This window comes from Mobula birostris, chromosome 9, assembly GCF_030028105.1.
Source record: "Mobula birostris isolate sMobBir1 chromosome 9, sMobBir1.hap1, whole genome shotgun sequence".
NCBI lineage: Eukaryota > Metazoa > Chordata > Chondrichthyes > Myliobatiformes > Myliobatidae > Mobula > Mobula birostris.
Genome location: NC_092378.1, coordinates 142,380,156 through 142,401,222, shown reverse-complemented (window position 1 = coordinate 142,401,222; position 21,067 = coordinate 142,380,156). Strand labels below are relative to the sequence as shown.

The 21,067-nt window shown below is 43.2% G+C and overlaps 1 protein-coding gene across 1 annotated transcript in view; it reads left to right on the top strand.

Annotated features, from left to right (window-relative positions):
* The window catches only part of thumpd1 (THUMP domain containing 1), a 74,333-nt gene extending 55,910 nt beyond the window's left edge, over positions 1-18,423 (top strand). Inside the window, exon 6 of the mRNA XM_072269004.1 lies at positions 18,192-18,423. Coding sequence (XP_072125105.1) covers positions 18,192-18,390 — 199 coding nt within the window. The 3' untranslated portion in view covers positions 18,391-18,423. The remainder of the gene's footprint in view (positions 1-18,191) is intronic.
* Positions 18,424-21,067: the final 2,644 nt, after the last annotated feature.

Below are 21,067 nucleotides of genomic sequence, written 5' to 3'. Positions count from 1 at the left end.
ATCCTTCCTATAATGGGGCAGCCAGCACTACATGTGATACTCCAGATGTGGCCTAACCAGGGCTTTATAAAATTCCAACTTAACCTCTTGACTTTTGAACCCAGTGCCTCAACTAATAAAAGCAAGCATTCCATAAGCCCTCTTAACCACATTCTTGACCTTTGTAGCCACTTTCAAGGAGCTTTCTTAACAACAGCACTGTTAAGGATCTTACCCTTAACAGTGTACTGTGTTCTTGCATTTGCCCTACCGAGGTGCAACACCTCACATTTAACTGTGTTAAACTCCATCAGGCATTTCTCTGCTCATGTGTGCAACTGATCTATATTCTTTTCCAGTCCTCTACACTATCCACAACTCCACCACTCTTGGTATCAGATGATCTTGTAGTGCAGTTAGAGGTTGGCAGGTATGACTTTGTGGGCATCACTGAGGCATGGCTGAAATAAGGTTATAGTTGGGAGCTTAACGTTCAAGACTACACATTGTGTTGAAAGGATAAGTAGGTAATCAGATAGGGTGGTGTGGTTCTGTTGGTAAAAGATGAAATCAAATCCTTAGTAAGGGATGTCATAGGATTGGAAGGTGAAGAGCCGTCGTGGGTAGAAGTAAGTAACTGTAAGGGTAAAACTCCCATCAAGTTATATACAGGCCTCTGAACAGAAGCCAGGATGTGGGCTACAGATTAGAAAAGGCATGTCAAAAGGGTAACGTTATGATAGTCATGGGGAATTTTAATATGCAGGTAGAATGGGAAAATCAGGTTGGTGCTGGATCCCAAGAGCAAGAATTTGTAGAATGCCTACAAGATGGCTTTTTAGAGCAGCTTGTGTTTGAGCCCACTAGGGGATCAGCTATTCTGGATTGGATTTGGTATAATGAACTGGGTTTGATCAGGGAGCTTAAGTTAAAGGAACCCTTAGGGGACAATAAAATGATAGAATTTTATGATCATAAAATGATAGAATTCTCCCTGTATTTTGAGAGGGAGAAGCTAAAGTTAGATGTATCAATATTACAGTGGACTAAATAGAGTTACAGAGGCATGAAGATGGAGCTGGTCAAAACTGATTGGAAGGGGACACTAGCAGGGATGATGGCAGAGTTTCTGCGAGCAATTTGGAAAGCTTAAGATAGATACACCTCAAAGAAGAAGAAGAAGTATTCTAAAGGCAGGATGACACAATCGTGGCTGAGAAGGGAAGTCAAAGCCAACATAAAAGTGCAAGAGAGGGCATATAATAAAGCAAAAATTTGTGGAAAGTTTGAGGATTGGGAAAATTTAAGAAGCAACAGAAGGCAACTAGAAAGTCATAATGGGGGAAAAGATGAAATATGCTAGCCAATAATATCAAAGAGGGTACCAAATATTTTTTTCAGATATACAATGAGTAAAAGAGATGCAAGAATTGATATGGTACCGCAGGAAAATGACGCTGAAGAGGTAGTAATGGGGGACAAGGAAATGGTGGACTAAATGAATAAGTATTTTGCATCAGTCTTCACTGTGGAAGAAACTGACGGTATGGCAGAAGTTCCAGGTGTCAGGGATCATGAAGTGTGTGAAGTTACCATTACTAGGGAGAAGGTTCTTGGGAAACTGAAAGGTCTGCGGGTAGATAGGTCACCTGGATCAGATGGATTTCACCCCATGGTTCTGAAAGAGGTAGATGAAAGATTGTGGAGGCATTAGTAGTTACTAGAATCACTACATTCTGGAATGGTTTTGGAGAACTGGAAAATTGCAAATGTCTCTTCACTCCTCAAGAAGGGAGGGAGGCAGAAGAAAGGAAATTATAGGCCAGTTAGCCTGACTTCAGTGGTGGGGAAGGTGTTGGAGTCGATCGTTAAGGTTGTGGTTTTGGGGTACTTGGAGGTATATGATAAAATAAGCTAAGTTAGTGGCTTAGCTACTAATTCCGGCAGAACTGATTCTACTGACAGGAAAACGGCCAAAGGAAGGTTACTGACCTTAAAACTACTTGCTTTGAGCAGATGGGCTCATCAGCTGTGGTTAGCAACTCATCTAGGAGAAGGAAATCTCGGATCTCAAACCTCCACTGCCTTGTAACTATTCCCACTCACGGGGAGGTCTTCGGGATTAAATCCTGAGGAAAAATCCAGATCTGGGGTCCCCAAGGTAGTCTTATGTTGAGCTTAACAGTGGCAACTACTGCGATGAGCCTTAGCAAGCCATTCAGTCTTAGGATTATTTGGAGATGGGCTATAACCACTGGGTTTGCCAGCAATCTCCACACTTTAAATAATAATTAAAAACACACCATCTCTCTGTCTGAAACAAGCAGGATTTCCCGGTGGCTAACTACTTTAATTCCACTCCCCGTTCCCATTCTGACATGGCAGTTCATGACCTTCTCTACTGCCATAAAGAGGGCTCTCTCCAGTTGGAGGAGGAACGCCTTATATTCCGTCTGCACAGCCTCCAACCTGATGGCATGAACAATGATTTCTCCAACTTCCGGAATTACTCCCCCATCCCCCTTCTCCCTTTTTCCCATTCCCTGTTCTGGCTCCCCCTCTTACGTCTTATCTTGTCTTCTAGTGCCCCTCTCCTCACCTGTTTATCACCTCCTTCTGGGCCCCTGTCTCCTCCCCTTTCTCCCATGGTCCACTCTCCAATCAGATTCCTTCTTCTTCAGCTCTTTAACTTTTCTATCTATCACTTCCCAGCTTCTTACTTCATCTCCCTCCCCCACCCACCTACCGTGCCCCTCACCTAATTTTACCTATCGCCTTCCAGCTTGTACTCCTTCCCCTTCCCTCACCTTCTTCCCTCCTTCCTTTCCAGTCCTGATGAGGGTCTCAGCCTGAAATGTCAACTCTATTCCTTTCTATAGATATTGCTGAGTTCCTCCAGTACTTTGTATGTTACTATTTAACAAAAAAGCAAACCTAGTTTGTCTTCCCTCTCCTTATAGCACATGCCCTGCAATGCAAGACATTCAACATTGAAATAGAGCCTTACTAAGGATATAAGACCATAAGACAAAGGAGCAGAAGTTGGCCATTTGGCCCATGGAGTCTGCTCCGCCATTTTATCATGAGCCGATCCATTCTCTCATTTAGTCCCACTCCCCCGCCTTCTCACCATAACCTTTGATGCCCTGGCTACTCAGATACCTATCAATCTCTGCCTTAAACACACCCAATGACTCGGCCTCCACTGCCGCCCGTGGCAACAAATTCCATAGATTCACCACCCTCTGGCTAAAAAAATTTCTTCGCATCTCTGTTCTGAACGGGTGCCCTTCAATCCTTAAGTCATGCCCTCTTGTACTAGACTCCCTCACCTTGGGAAACAACTTTGCCACATCCACTCTGTCCATGCCTTTCAACATTCAAAATGTTTCTATGAGGTCCCCCTTCATTCTTCTAAACTCCAAGGAATACAGTCCAAATGCGCATTCTGCAGTGAGGAAAAGTGGCAGCCTGATGCAAGTGGAACAGTCTTATTGAAATTACTATCGGGATGAGGAGGCAGTAAATTGCGTAAAAGATGTGCCAGATTCAACCTGCAGAAGTGTATTAGCAGTAGTGTGGTCTCTCGAGTCGGGTGTAATGTTCTCTTAGGGTGGATTCCCTTAATGGAGAACGTCTGCAAATGACTTTGTTTAATGTGGGAGGTTAAAACACAGGCAGCCACCACCCGGTTCTAGACAGGCCGGGGTCAGGGTTCGGTGGCCTGACGACTGGGGACATTTCACTGCTGCGGCCTTCCTCCGCCTTCACTGCCGCTGTGAGGTGTCAGCATCTTCCCCCAGCTACACTGTTAAGCTCTTGTTTGGGCCAGTTTTCTTCTGGAACCTCCCTCTTGACCTTACCGCCGGTGGTGACCCTACCAGGGTCTAATCGCCAGAACGCTAAACCTTAGCCGGCGTCACTCTCGGGATCTCGGGAGCTCACAGCCTCGGCAAGGTGGCAATCCTCAGAGAAGCCTCAGGTGTACCTGATGAACAATGAAAGAAAGTCTTTGCATCTTGAATTTGTTACTTTTCACCTTGATAAAACTGAGAGAGAAATCTCCGTGTATTTTTGTTTCCCTGATGATCTGTAATTGATTTTTGAGAAACGGCACTTTGCAGAAAATAATCGATGAGAGACAACTTCACTTGTCACCAACTGAAGTAAAACCCTTGCCCCTTGATAGGTTAAAGGCCATTCAAACATCATTTAGCATAATTCAAATGGAATCGCATTCTGTTTTAATGTTCCATGCAACTTTTTGACCTTTGACTTAATGTAAATAGCTAAGATAATGTAGAATGTAAGGGCTGTGCTATTCTCAAGGTGGTTATGCTGTGGATTACAAGTTCAATTTTTTTTGTCATCTGACAGTGCATAGAATTAAATGAAAAAATGTTTCTCCAGACCACACAGTGAATCCACAAAACCTATATCACACACAGCATATAAAACAAAATATTATCATAAATAAGATAATAAAATGCAATTCAAAATGCTTGTAGTGTGCAGCAGAGGTAAGCAGTAAACGGTAAACAGTGCAGTAAATAGTGAACTGCTGTCTGTTCTAGGAACAAAACCTGCCTGATAGTAAGGTATTCATGAGTCTCACAGGTAGAGGGAAGCAGCTGTTGCCCAGTCTGGTAGTCCTAGTTCCGAAGCTCCTGTATTTCCTTCCTGATGGTAGTTGAGTCAAAGAGATTGTGGGATGGGTGGTAGGAATCCTCAACAATGCTTTGGGCCCTTTGTCTACAATGTGGTTATGCTCCTGTAGCCTCAAAACTACCTGGCTCTCCACCTATCTTCATATCGTCTGCAAACTTTGCAACAAAGCCATCAATTACATCATCCAAATCATTGACATATAATGTAAAAAGAATTGGTCCCAACACAGAACCCTGTGGAACACCACTAGTCACCGGCAGCCAACCAGAAAAGGCTCCCTTTATTCCCACTCTTTGCCTTCTGCCAATCAGCTGCTGCTTTATCCATGCTAGAATCTTCCCCGTAATACCATGAGCTCATAGCTTGTTAAGCAGCCTCATGTGTAGCATCTTGTCAAAGGCCTTCTGAATATCCAGTGTTACGTACCCCGTAACTGGGTTGCCAAACCAGCAGAAATGGAACAGGTGTTGGAGTCTGTGATTACTAGGAACTAATAAAGTTTTATTAAAGAAATAAGTAATACAGTACACTAACCGCAAGGATATAAATGTAACAGGTTGGCAATGATAGTATACACATATAGACAGAAATAGGGTAATAGGAATCGACCAAGCTCTATCGCAGTCTAGGGGTAAAATGATCAGTCTTAAGTGAAGCAGAGTTCAGTTCAGTCTAGTGCAGTTCGAAGTAATCGCTGTTGTTGTACTGTTGGGGGGGGGAGAGAGAGAGAGGGAGAGAGAGAGAGATGCCGTTGGTTTCAGGCAAACCTTTCGATGCCTTCTGATCCAGCTGTGGTCACCAACGGTGACCCCTCCGTTCCGGATACGATCGTTCTTCCGCGGTGAACCGGGCACCCAGACAAGGGCGGACACACACCTAGCTCCCCACCGATCATATCTTTACACCCTGTGAGCCTCTGACCGATTCCCGCGAACCGGTCCTCCAAACTCCCACCACGTTGTGGGGCACACTGCTTTTTCCAGGGTCTTGTGGCGTGTGTGTGTGTGTGTGTGTGTGTGTGTGTGTGTGTGTGTGTGTGTGTGTGTGTGCCTTAGCAAACCTGCTATTTTTATCCCTGCTGGGGTATCACCTGTCCATCAAACTTCAAACAGTTCAGGTTCAAAGCAAACTGCCTGTCGCAGACACCAACATCGGAATTGTGTTTCTTTCTCGTTAATCTCTCTCTTCTCTCTTATTAGCATTTTGAATGTTTCTCCATTGTCTTCAGTTATCTCTCTCATTAGCATCATCCGACCTGCAGCTCTGCTTGGCGTCACACATGACACCAAGTACACAGCGTCCACTGATTCTGCTTTGTCTATCCTGCTGGTTATTTCTTCAAATAATTCCAACAGATTTGTCAGGCAAGATTTTCCCTTGAGGAAACCATGCTGACTAGGCCTATTTTAGGAGGATGAGGTCACAGGGTGCCTTTAAGTACACAGAGATCTCATCCTTAATAATCAGCTCCAACATCTTGCCAACTACTGAGGTCAGATTAATAGGCTTATAGTTTCCTTTCTTTTGCCTCTCTCCCTTCTTGCAGAGTGGAGTGACATTTGCAAATTTTCAGTCTTCCAGAACCAGTCCAGTGATTCTTGAAAGATAATTACTAATGTCATCACAATCTCTTTAGCCACCTCTTTCAGAACCCAGGGTGTACACCATCTGGTCCAGGTGACTTATCTACCTTCAGACCTTTCAGTTTCCCAACAACCTTCTCTTTAGTTATGATAACTTCACACACTTCATGACCCCTGACACCTGGAAGTTTCACCATGTTGCTAATGTTTTCTACCATGAAGACTTATTCAGTTCATCCACCATTTCAATGTCAACCATTACTACGTCTCCAACATCATTTCCCAGTGGTCCCATATCTACTCTTACCTCTCTTTTACACTTCATGTATCTGAAGAAACTTCTTTAAATGTTATTGGCTAGCTTACCTTTGTATTCTACCTTTCCATTCTTTGTGACTTTTTTTAGTTGCCTTCTGCTGGTTTTTAAAAGCTTTCCAATCCTCTAACATCCCACTAATTTTTGCTCTATTATGAGACCTCTCTTTGACTTTTCTGTTGGTTTTGATTTCTCTTGTTAGCCATGGTTGTGTTATCTTTTCTTTAGAATACTTCTTCCTCCGTGGGATGTATATATCCTGTGCCTTCGGAATTGCTTCCAGAAGTCCAAGCCATTGCTGCTCTGCCCTCATCCCTGTCAGTGTTCTTTTCCAATCAAATCTGGCCAACTCCTCTCTCATGACTCTGTAATTCCCTTCACCCCACTATAATACTGATACATCTGATTTTTTCTTCTCCTCAAATTTCAGGGTGAATTTGGTCATATTATGATCACTTTCTCCTCAGGTTTCTTTTACCTTAAGCTCGCTAATCAATTCCGGTTCATTGCAGAACACCCAGTCCAGCATAGCCATATCATTGGCACTCCAGAAACTCCCCCTCCTAGAATACAGCACCAACCTGATTTTCCCAGTCAACCTGCATATTGAAATCCCCCCCTGACTATTATACATTGCCTACCTCCCACTGTAATTTGTGACCTCACCCTTACTACTGTTTGGGGGTCTATATAGCTCCCATCGGGGTCTTTTTACCCTTGCAGCTCCTTAGCTCTATCCACAATGATTCAACACCTTCCAGCTATGTCACCTCTTTCCAATGATTTGATTTCAGTTTTTACTAACAGAGCAATGCCCCTCTGCCTTCCTGCCTGTCCTTTTGATACAATGTGTATCCTTGGACATTAAGCTCCCAGCTATAATCTTCTTTCAGCCATGATTCAGTGATGCCTACACTATCATTCATGCCAATCTGCAACAGTGCTACAAGTTCATCCGCCTTATTCTGTATACTGTGTGCATTCAAATATAACACCTGTATTCATCCGTTTCGATTTTGTCCACCTTTTACATTACTGTTGACTGCATATTCTCCCTATCATCAGCCTCTCCTCACTACTCATTGCCTCCGTTTGTAAACCAGCTACCTCATCTTCAGCACTATCATCCGCCTTTCCAACGATACTTCTTGCATTGAGATATACGCAGCTCAGGACACTAGTCACATCATGCTAAACTTTTTGATTCCTAACTTTGTCTGAGATCTTACCAACCTTGGCCTCCACAACCTCTCCACTAACTTCTGGCACTCTGGTTCCCATCCCCCAGCAACACTTCTGGCCTCATTGGCACGTGGCACGGGCAGCAATCCTGAGATCACAATGCTGGAGGTCCTGCCTTGTAACTTAGCACCCAACTCCCTGAACTCCATATGCAGGACTTCATCACTCATCCTAGTCATGTCATTGGTATCTGCATGGACCATGATTTCTGGCTGTTCACCCTCCCAATTAAGAATGCTGAGGACTCGATCTGAGATATCCCAGACCCTGTCACCTGGGTAGGCAACGTATCATCTGGAAATCACATTCTTGCCCACAGAACCTCGTCTCCATTCCCCTAACTAATGAACCCCCTATTACCACAGCGTGCCTCCTCTCCCCCTTTCCCTTCTGAGTTGCAGACCCTGACTCAATGCCAGAGACCCTACCATTGTGACTTTCCCCTGTTTGATCAACCACCTGCCCCAACAGTATCCAAAATGATATCCCTGTTATTGATGCAGATGGAGGTAGGTGTACCCTGCTTTTCTCCTTAACCGCTTTTCCCTTCCAGACTGTCACCCAGTCTTCTGTGTCCTGCACCTTAGGTGTAATTTCCCATGGAAGAAAAATTAACTTGACTAGCTAAATATTGCTCAAGGCTTGAGCCATGAGGATGACAGGATAAAATGCAGACACTGCCTTGCTTGTGCGAGTTAATGATAGCTAGCAATAGATCACGCCAGTGATGAAATATTGCTAACATTTGCCCGAGACCGTCTAGCTAACAGAGGAACTGACTATAGACGTGTGATTCTAATTTTGAGTATTGCATGGGGACAATTTGATGACTTACTGATACCTAATGAGTGCTTCTTGAAACTGCGGACCAAATATGTTTAGCTGTTGGCTATTGCCCAAAATTTAAGATGTAACCTGACATTGATGGAGTCATAGGACAATGGCTCCCCGTGATCACGTATTAAAGGGTTAACCTTATACCGAGATCTGTGTCTTTATTCTTGTTTGCTAATGGGGTAAGCCTCTCTTAGTAAATTGGCGACAAAGTTCTTTTACAGTAACGTACAATAAGTCAGAGTAAATTCTTCAACACTACCTCTCTATATGTCCTATCTGTCACCCCCTCAGCCTCCCAGAGTTCATCCAGTTCCAGCTCCAACTCCTTAACGCGGATTGTTAGAAGCTACAGGAGTAATTCTTGCAGTTGTGGTTGTCAGGGACACTGGGGGTCTCCCGCAAGAGGAGCATTCCACTATCCTGCCTGGCATCTCTACTGTCCTAGCTGAGCAGATATAAAGAAGGGTAAGGAGAAACAAAACTCTAACCTTGAGCTTTTCTTTCCTTTGCTTTCTCTGACTGAAGCCTGGAAGGGCTAAAGCCTCAAGATCACCACTCTGACTCTGTCCACTCAGACGATGGCCTCCGCGCTTGCTCCTGCCTTCCTTTACTTTGCTCTCGCTAAACAAACCCAAATGCTGACTGGTCACTGGTCAAAGCTCTTTCTTACTGTAGCAATCCGCTGCTGGCTTTGCCTCTCAGGCAGTGGACTGGAGTGAAATCCCCTCCTCTTAACACTTCCGATGTCCGGATTGGTCACTGGTCAAAGTAACGTAGCGACCAGCATAATACTTTCTAGTGTTAGCAGTGAGATTGGGGTTCAGTTTCTGCCACAGTCTGTACGTTCTCCCCATGACCACATCAGTGTACTCGGGTGCTCTGATTTGTTCCCATGTTTCAACGATGTACGGGTTAGGGTTAGTAAGCTGTCGTCATGCTATGTTGGCACCGGAAACAAAGCGACGCTTGCAGACTGCCCCCAGCAAATCCTCGGACTGTATTGGTTGTTGATGCAAAACAATGTGCATTTTGAGGTTTTGATATACAAACGTACATATAACAAATAAACCTACTCTCTGCTGGGGTGACCAGAACTGCACTCAGTATAATCCATGTGCAACCCAACTGAAGTTTTATATAGCAAAAGATAATTTAAGTTTTGTAATGGTACAATTTAACTATTTAATTGCTGCCTGGTTTAGAGAGCTTGTTTTACGAGGATAGGTTAGGATAGGTTGAGTGAACTTGGGCTTTTTTCTTTGGAGTGAAGGAGGACGAGGGGTAAATTGATAGAGGTCTACAAGATGACTCTTTCCTAGGGCCAATGGCTAATACAAAACATAGAAAACCTACAGCCAATACAGGCCCTTCAACCCACAAAGCTGTGCCGAACATGTGCTTACTTTAGAAATTACCTAGGGTTACCCATAGCCCTCTATTTTTCTAAGCTCCATGTACCTATCCAGGAGTCTCTTAAAAGATCCTATTGTATCCGCCTCCACCACTGTCGCCGGCAGCCTATTCCATGCACTCACCACTCTCTGTGTAAACAAACTTACTCCTGACATCTCCTCAGTACCTACTTCCAAGCACCTTAAAACTGTGCCCTCTTGTGCTAGCCATTTCAGCCCTGGGAAAAAGCCTCTGACTATTCACATGATCAATGCCTCTCATCATCTTATACACTGCTATCAGGTCACCTCTCATCCTCCGTCGCTCCAAGGAGAAAAGGCCAAGCTCACTCAATCTATTCTCATAAGGCATGCTCCCCAATCCAGGCAACATCCTTGTAAATCTCATCTGCACCATTTCTATAGTTTCCAGATTTTTCCTTTAGTGAGGTGACCAGAACTGAGCACAGTACACCAAGTGGGGTCTGACAAGGGTCCTATATAGCTGTAACATTACCTCTCAGCTCTTAAACTTAATCCCACGGTTGATGAAGGCCAATGCACCGTATGCTTTCTTAACCACAGAGTCAACCTGTGTAGCAGCTTTGAGTGTCCTATGGACTCGGACCCCAAGATCCCTCTGATCCTCCACACTGCCAAGAGTCTTACCATTAATACTATATTCTGCCATCATATTTAGCCTACCATAATGAACCACCTCACAGTTATCTGGGTTGAAATCCATCTGCCATTTCTCTGCCTTGTCTTGCATCCCATTGATGTCCCGCTGTAACCACTGACAGCCCTCCATATTATCTGCAACACCCCCAACCTTTGTGTCATCAGCAAATTTACAAACCCATCCTTCCACTTCCTCATCCAGGTCATTTATAAAAATCACAAAGAGTAGGGGTCCCAGAACAGATCCCTGAGGCACACCACTGGTCACCACCTTCCATGCAGAATGACCCATCTACAACCACTCTTTGTCTTCCGTGGGCAAGCCAATTGACCAGCCTTTGACAAAGCCATGCTGACTATTCCTATCATATTATGCCTCTCCAAATGTTCATAAATCCTGCCTCTCAAGATCTTTTCCATCAATTTACCAACCACTGAAGTAAGACTCACTGATCTATAATTTCCTGGGCTATCTCTACTCACTCTCTTGAACAAGGGAATAACATCTGCAACCCTACAATCCTCTGGAACCTCCCCCATCCCCATTGATGATGCAAAGACCATTGCCAGAGGCTCAGCAATCTCCTCCCTTGCCACCCACAGTAGCCTGAGGTACATCTCATCCGGTCCCAGAGACTTATCCAACTTGATGCTTTCCAAAAGCTGCAGCACATCCTTCTTCTTAATGTCTATATGCTCAAGCATTTGAATCCGCTGTAAGTCATCCCTACAATTGCCAAGATCATTTTCTGTAGTGAATACTGAAGCAAAGTATTCATTAAGTACCTCTGCTATCTCCTCCGGTTCCATACACATTTTTCCGCTGTCACCCTTAATTGGTCCTATTCTCTCACATCTTATCCTCATGCTCTTCACATACTTGTAGAATGCCTTGGGGGTTTCCTTAATCCTGCTCACCAAGGCCTTCTCATGGCCCCTTCTGGCTCTCCTAATTTCATTTTTAAGCTCCTTCCTGCTAGCCTTATAATCTTCTAGATCTTTATCATTGCCTCTTGAACCTTTTGTAGCTTTTCTTTTCTTCGTGACTAGATTTTCAACAGCCTTTGTACACCAAGGTTCCTGTACCCTACCATCCTTTCCCTGTCTCATTGGAATGTACCTATGCAGAATGCCACTCAAATATCTCCTGAACATTTGCCACATTTCTGCTGTACATTTCCCTGCGAACATTTGTTCCCAGTTTATGCTTCCAAGTTCCTGCCTGATAACTTCATATTTCCCCTTACTCTAAACACTTTCCTAATTTGTCTGTTCCTACCCCTCTCCAATGCTAAAGGAGACAGAATAGTGATCATTATCTCCAAAATTCTCTCCCACTGAGAGCCCTGACGCCTGATCAGGTTCATTTCCCAATACCAGATCAAGTACAGCCTCTCCTCTTGTAAGCTTATCTACATATTGTGTCAGGAAACCTCCCTGAACACATCTAACAAACTCCACCCCATCTAAACCCCTTGCTCCAGGGAGATGCCAATCGATATTCGGGAAATTAAAATCTCCCACCACGACAACCCTGTTATTATTACATCTTTCCAGAATCTGTCTCCCCATCTGCTCCTTGATGTCCTTGTTACTATTGGGTGGTCTGTAAAGCACGCCCAATAGAGTTATTGACCCCTTCCTGTTTCTAACTTCCACCCACAGAGACTCAGTAGACAATCCCTCCATGACTTCCTCCTGTCGGAGGCATGTTTTTTTTACAGGGAGTGATTTGGCGCCCTGTCAGAGATGGTGGTCGAGGCGGATACATTAGGAACATTTAAGAGACTCTTAGATAGGCATACAGATGAAGGAAAAATGAAGGGCTATGTAGGAGGGAAGGATTATATTGATTTTAGAGTAGGTTAAGAGGTCGGCACAACATTATGGACCGAATGACATGTACTGTACTGTAGTGTTCAATGTTATATATTTAATTTTGCTGATTTAACCCGTTATTTTTTGCCACTTTCATACGCATGTTCCATACTGGTTCACACCATCTTAGTTTCACCTGTGTACAGAGCAAGTATTGGGCCAACTACTTGAAGGTCAAAACTGTTTAGAAGGCTAGGCACCATTTGCTTAAAGCTGGTGCTATGTGGACATTGGACAAAGGACAATGGAAACTTCGTTAGGAAAGAAGGTTGGATGATCAGGTACCTGCCCCGTGAAGCTCACGTATTTAGACTGAAGTGGCGGAGATTGGGACATGGGAAAGGAAATCCATCGGCTTTCTGGTGGCATATTCTCAGCAGCTTGGAAAGCAGTGAGAATGTGCCAACAAAAAGCATGTGTCTTCGTCACCACAGAATGAGAATAAATATGAAAACAATGCGATACTCAGAAAATGTAACTCCAGTGTCCCAGAGTAGAAAAGCCTACTAAAAGTGCTGGGTACAGCCCAGTCCATCACAGAGAAAGCACTCCCCACACTGAGCACATCTATAAGGAGCTCCAGCACAAGAAAGCAGTATTCATCATAAAGAACTCCCATCAGCCAGGACATGCTCTCTTCTCACTGCTTTCATTGGGACGGAGGTACAGGAGCCTCAGGTCCCACGCCAGCGGCTTCAGGAACAGTTATTACCTTTCAACCATCAAGCTCCTGAACCTGTGTGGATCTCACTCACCTCAACACTGAACTGATTCCACAACCTATGGACTCACTTTCAAGGACTGTTATGTGTGTACATAATAAAGAACTTCAGTCCCCAGTGGGTAATGTGGTCAGTTCACCCCAGAACCGGAAGTGACATTGCTGAGCTGGTCTCACGCGTTCGCATCGAGCTGGAAACCATTAATTGTAAATAAATATGTGCTGCTGTTTTCACCCACTCTGCTTATCTTTATTAAGAACAAGCGTAGCATCTACAACTTATGTTCTCAGTTTATTTATTTATTATTCACTTTTTATTTATATTTCCTCAGTTTGTCTTCTTTTGCACATTGATTGTCCGTCTTTGTGTGTAGTTTTTCATCGATTCTATTGTACTTCTTTGTTCTACTACGAATCTCAGGGTAGTAGATGGTGACATGTATGTACTTTGATAAAAAATTGACCTTGAACTTTGAACTTTGAAATGACTCTGCCGCTGGCAATCTGTGAGTGGGTAGGAGCTTAAGACAGTGGTATGGGGGACCAGGCTTAGTTCTCTCCTGTGTGGAGTATTGTTTCACAAAGTATTAATGGACGCGAACTGACCCACTGTGAATGTCAGCCTTCAAAGGCATAGCATAGCATTTTTAAGTAACACCATTTTGCTACTAAAATGGAGGAAGAAGTCCCATGGAGTACTCTGTTTATACATTTAATAGTTTTGCATCATCACTGCAAGGTCAAAGTTCAAATTCATTAATGGGACTTAACATCTTACCATCTGTGATGGAAAATGCAGCTATTCCTGCTAATTCTGTGTGACTTTATGTAACGATCAGTTACGGGAAGTACTTAATATCAAATGCTCCTAATTAAGCATGAAATTGTCATGAGGTAATTTTGGCCAAGTAAATTGCAGTGATCTTAAATTAAATCAATATGTTGCTTTTAACCTTCTGTATAGCTTGCCAATGGTTAAGATTCACATGACAAGTATCCATGAAATACATTTCTCTTCCATTCTCCGCGCACAAAAGAAATGCAGCTAAAATTGGTGAGGCAACTGATAGCCCAGGTCTGCTGGATCTTGATATTTTTGTGGATCCAAAGGTTCTTCTGAAGTCAAGAATGAGGCTTACAGCTATTTTATTAAGTGTTACAAGAAGCATCGACAGAACAAAGAAAAGACCAGACTAGCAATAACAGAAATTCCCTTGAATAAGATATCGAGATTCCTGTCACCCTTCCTACTAGAAGTGTTTAGCACAAGACAGAAGCAATTGTACTGTAATTACTGGAAATTTCACTGAACAATTACTGTATGTGTATGTAGAATAGTGGTTTCGAAAGTGAGTGATATTGCAACCAGGGACTGGTTTAGCTGGCGACACCCACATCCTGTAAATGAATTAAGAAAAACACCCCAGGGGTGGTGGGAGTTTCTAAGGGGGCAATAAAGATAGAGGCGGTGGTGGTGGGTGGTGCTCGGTAGCAAGGGGAGCAGCTGAGGGATTAGAGGCTTAGTTTAAGAAATGAATTACTTATTATAAGCATTTGATCCTTCTCTTCATCTGCTTCTTAAGCCCATTACCCCTACCGGGGCATAGGCCACCAAAAGAAGCTCGAAAGAGTCCTCTGTCCTGAGTAGGACTTCCAAGCTGTATGCAGATATAGCCCGGCTTAAGATCTTTCCTTTCTCCGGAATGAGGACCTTGGAGCTTCTGTTAGTGTTTCTGTAGCTCTGGGTTTTTACGGGATGGGGGTTGCTAACCTTTTCCTTTTGCATCCCAGCTCGGGACCGTCCACGGTGGAGTTACTTGATCCTCAATGCCTCATAATTGATTACCATGATTATGCAAACACCTCATCTCTTGCTAACCCACCTGAGAGACATTCCACCTGATGTTGTGAAGCTGGTATCACTGTGCCAAGCCCACCCATCTCACCGAAAGGTGAAGAAGCAATGAAGCAGTGAATAGTTGCACTGCTAATGTATATTCTAAAATTGTTGATTAACATTGTTTTACTGTAATTAAATAACAAAATAATTTATTTGTAGCTTTAAATAGATTTGAACAATTTTGCAATTATTTGTCACTGCTTTGAATTTGCAGTTCCTATTTTCTTTCACTGTGCATCGTAAATCAAATTTCTTCATGGTTTTCATGTAATGGCACAAAGGGAGGAGTGCCCTAGGAAGTATATAAAGATATAAGCAAGGACAGGAAAGTTAAACTATAAATTCTACATCCCAATCCAATACGTCTCCGAGCAGGTAAGTTTGGAGAAATCAAAAACGGATTGGATGACTGTTTTGCAGAACATCTTGGTTCATCTGCAAGATCGGTTGGTTTAATCCTCCGTGTCGGTGTCTTTCTTTGGCCTCTCATGGTGTTCCAGTGAAGCCAAAGGTAAGCTCAAGAAACACCACCTGGGAAAAGTACATCCCAATGAACCGTTTCGGAGAATCAGCCCTTCCAGTTTTGTACCAAGTCTGTCCAATTTGGCTGCAGCAGTGGTCGATCAGGCAGTGTTGGTGGGTCGCAGGGTGTGGAGGGGCACAGTGGGCAATATTGGCTTTCTGGAGCAATGACCATAAGACATAGAAGCAGAATTAGGCCATTCAGCCCATCGAGTCTGTTCCGCCATTCCATCATGGCTGATCCCGGATCCCACTTGACCCCATACACCAACCTTCTCACCATAACCTTTGATGCCCGACCAATCAGGAAACTATCAACTTTCACTTTAAATATACCCATGGACTTGGTCTCCACAGCTGTCTGCGGCAGAGGATATTCTCTGGCTAAACAGTTCCTCCTTAACTCTATTCTAAAAGGTCACCCCTCAGTTTTGAGGCTGTGCCCTCTAGTTCTGGAAACCCCCACCATAGGAATCATTCTCTCCACTTCCACCCTATCTAGTCCCTTTGACATTCAGTATGTTTCAATGAGATTGCCCCGCATTCTTCTAAATTCCAGTGAGTACAGGCCCAAAGCTGCCAAACGCTCCTCGTATGTTAACCCCTTCATTCCCGGAACTATCCTCAGACTCTTTCCAATGACAACACATCCCTTCTGAGATATGGGGCCCAAAACTGTTGAAAATACTCCAAGTGTGGCCTGACTAGTGTCTTATAAAGACTCAGCATTATCTCTTTGTTTTTAATATTCTATTTCCCTTGAAATGAATGTCAATATTGCATTTGCCTTCTTTATCGCAGACTCAACCTGTAAATTGACTTTCTGAGAGTTTTACACAAGGACTCATAAGTCCCTTTGCACCTCTGACATTTGAACTTTCTCCCAATTTAGATAATAGTCTGCACTTTTGTTCCTTTTACCAAAATGCATTATCATACATTTTCCAATACTGTATTCCATCTGCCACTTTTTTGCTCATACTTCCAATTTGTCTAAGTCCTTCTACAATCGCATTGCTTTATAAGCACCACCTACCCCTCCACCTATCTTCGTATCATATGCAAACTTTGCCACAAAGCCATCAATTCCATTATCTAAATCATTGACAAACAATGTGAAAAGTAGCGGTCCCAAAACTGACCTCTGAGGAACACCACTAGTCACCGGCAGCCAACCAGAAAAGGCCCCTTTTATTCCCACTCACTGCCTCCTACCTGTCAGCCATTCCGCTATCCATACCAGTATCTTTCCTGTAATGACATGGGATTTTATCTTGCTGAGCAGCATCATGTGTGGCACCTTATCAAATGCCTTCTGTAAATCCAAGTAAATTACATCCACTGTCTCCCCTTTGTCCACCCTGCTTGTTACTTCCTCGAAGAACTCTAACAGATTTAGCAGGCAAGATTTCCTTTGACAGAAACCATGCTGACTTTGACTTATTTTATCATTAGTCTCCAAGTACTCCGAAATCTCATCCTTAATAAAGGACTCCAACACTTTCCCAACCACTGAGATTAGGCTAACTGGCCTATAATTTTCTTTCTTTTGCCTTCCTCCCCTCTTAATGATCTTTCCTAGTGGAGCAGGAAATGAGGTACTGGAGGACATCAGCATCTTACTGAGTTCTATTGCAGATAATTTTTACTTGAGATTCTAGAATCTGAGGTCTCGTTCATCTCACCTTTCATAGTGAGGAGTGAATCATCGACCTGAGCGTTAACTCTGTTTTCCTATACATACAACCGAACTTACTGATTGTTTCCTGCATTTTCTGCTTTTGTTTCAGATTTTGCAGCATCTGTGGTATTGTTTGATCCCTGACCGGTTCAGAATCAGAATTAGAATCAAGTTTATTATCACTGAGATACACTCTGTGGCCACTTTACTAAGTACACCAGTACACCTGCTCGTTAATGCAAATATCTAACCAGCCAATCATGTGGCAGCAACTCAATGCATAGAAGCATGTAGACATGGTCAAAAGGTTCAGTTGTTGTTCAGACCAGACTTCAGAATGGGGAAGAAATGTGATCTCAGTGACTTTGACCATAGAATGATTGTTGGTGTCACACAGAGGGTTTGTATATCTCAGAAACTGTTGATCTCCTTGGATTTCACACGTAACGATCTCTAGAGTTTACAGATAATGATGTGATTGAAAAAAAACATCCAGTGAGCAGAAGTTCTTTGGGTGAAAATACTCTGTTAATGAGAGAGGTTAGAGGAGAACGGCCAGACTGGTTCAAGCTGACAGGAAGGCGACAGTAACTCAAATAACCACGCATTACAACACTGGTGTGCAAAAGAGCATCTCTGAATGCACAGCACATTGAACCTTGAAGTTGATGGGCTCAGCAGCAGAAGGCCATGGACATACACCGAGTTGCCGCTTAATAAGGTACCAGGAGGTATGTAATTAAGTTACCTCTGAGTGTACATCATGACATTTGTTTATTTTTTTGTCAACAGTACACAAAAGGCAAATATGGAGGTCAACAAGTGGCAGCTCGCTTGTGACAGAGACCGCTGGAGAATACTGATCCATGGAGCAGCCAAGAATTTTGAGGAATGCTGGAGAGTGACTATTGAAGAGAAGAGGAGATGCAGGAAGAATCCTACTATCCAAGGGACCACATCCCAGATATTCCTGTGTACCAGGGGGTGGTGAAAGGTACCTCATAGCTCTGGGAGCAGAAGAGACGTAGAGTTCTTTTGTAAGGCCACATAAGTTTTCAATATAAAGATCACAGTCTTTTTTGCACAGGTTTTCAGTCGAGAGGTTAAAATAAAATGAAGCACTGATTGATCTGTCCGGGGCAGTGAGGAACCTCCCAACTCTTTTGAGATTGTTCATATCTTCCTAACCATCTGTGAAAGCAAAGCACACTACAAGCACTGCCCAGGCCAGGAATTTCCTGGGAGGTGCCACACAGTCGACCCTTTCACCGCACTCCTGAGCAAGCTAAAGCAACAGATCTCCAAAACTCTGTGGAAATTCTTACCCCGTGCACGAAAGCCCACCACGAGTGTTCAGTTTGCATACTGTCAAAGAAAATGGAGACTGTAAATGGTAAATATAATCAGCAAGTAGTCTCTTACAACATTCACAATCATTTGAAAGATGGACCAGTCCCAACCCCAGCACAAAGATGAAACAGTGGCCTAAACTAAGCCAAAACATAAGGTAGTGGGAGGAGATGTCATAGAAGGGCAAAAATTAATTTCAAAAAGACTATCCTCTCCAAAAAAAACAGAAGTTGCTGGAAATATTCAGCAGGTCCTTTGAAAGAAAGTATTAAAGTTTTATCAAAACTGGGAAAATGCCAGAATATGAGGGTGGGATGAAGAGAGGGAATGTCCGTGATTGGGTGGAGGTTACCAGGAGAAAATGGCTTACAGAAACTAACTGAACGAGGGTGCTGAAGTCTTGTTAATGGCAGGTGGTATAAATAAAGAGGGAAAGGGAATGGAGGAAGAATAGACAAATAAAGTAATGCTGTGACGGGGGGGGGGGGGAAGGCAGCTGCTGCAAGGAATCTGCAATGAAGGAAACTGCAGGGAAAACCCTGTGAGTTGGGCAGTATCTGTGGAGAGAGGCAAAAATGCATAACTAGGAACACCTTCTTTCCCTCTGCCATCAGATTTCTGAATGGTCCATGAATCCATGAGCACAACTTTGCTAATCCTCTTTTGCATTATTTATTGATTTTATTTAGAGATTCTGACCCTTCCGGCCCAGTCAGGCATTGCCACCTAGTTACGTTTCTGTGGTTAATTAACCTACTAACCTGTCCACATTTTTTGGAACGTGGGAGGATGTCACAGCAACGGTAAGAAATTGGAGCTGGCAAGGTTGGAATGCAGCCTAAGCACGAAAGATTCTGCAATTGCTGGAAGTCCAGAGTAACCCACAAAAAATGCTGGAGGAACTCAGCAGCCTCTATGGAGAGAAATAAAGTTGTAACATAGATTCCCAACATTTACTTATTTATTTAGAGATACAGCATGGAAAAGGCCCTTCTGGCCCAATGAGCCACACCTCCCAGCAACCCACTGATTTAACCCTAGCCTAATCACAGGACAATTTACAATGACCAATTAATCTAGTAACTGGTATATCTTTGTACTGTGGGAGAAGACTGGAGCACCTGGACGAAACTCTTGTGTACACAGGAAGGATGTGCAAACTTGCTCACAGAGGACGCTAGAGTTGAACTTTGAACTTTGACACCCCAAGCTATAATAGTATCATGCTTGCACTACGCTACTGTGGTGGCCCGATAGCATTTTATATTCTATTCACCAACCTGTCCATCTCTGTTGCATCTTTCGGGCAACAATGGGCCCAAACCACAAGATCCTTCTACTGATCCACGTTCCTGAGCAGCCAACCTTTTACTCTACATGTCCCAGCCTCCCTAGCTTCGAGGACATCTTCAAAAGGCGGCATCCGTCATTAAGGACCTCCATCACCCAGGTCATACCCTCATCGAGTAGGAGTTACAGGAGCCTGAAGACACACTCAATGTTATCGGAACAGCTTCTTCCCCCTGGTCAATGACTAACCATCACTGTATTTATTTTGCTCTTTTTGCATTACATACTTAATTTAGTGTTCTAATATATACTGTATATTTCTTATTGTAATTTATAGTTTTTAAAAGATGCATTGTAATATGCACATCCCCTCTGCCATCAGATTTCTGAACGGATATTGAATCCATGAACACTGCCTCACTACCTTTTATTTTTTCTCTCTTTTTTGCAATACTTATTTAATTTAACTTTTTAAAAAATATGTATCTACTTCTTACTGTAATTTATAGTTTTTATTATTATGTAATGCGCTGTTCTGCTGCCACAAAACAAAAAGTTTCACGACATTTGTCAATGATATTTTCGTCCCTCTTCCCTCCGGGAGAAGGCTCAGGAGCTTGAAGACTCATACGGCCAGATTTGGGAGCAGCTTCTTTCCAACTGTGATAAGACTGCTGAACGGATCCCGACCTGGATCTGGGCCGCACCCTCCAAATATCCCGACCTGCCTCTCAGTTTTTTTGCACTACCTTACTTTCCATTTTTATATTTTCTATTTATGATTCATAATTTAAATTTTTAATATTTACTATCGATTTGTAATCCAGGGAGCAGGAAGCGCAGAAACAAATATCGCTGTGATGATTGTACTTTCTAGTATCAATTGTTTGGCAACAATAAAGTATAAAGAATAAGTATATTGAAACGGATTCTGATTCTACCCCTATCTGATTTTCCAAAGCCCAGTAAGACTGGCAGATATCATTGATTCTGAAAATGTTTTGAAGTATTAAACTTTTGCCTTTGAA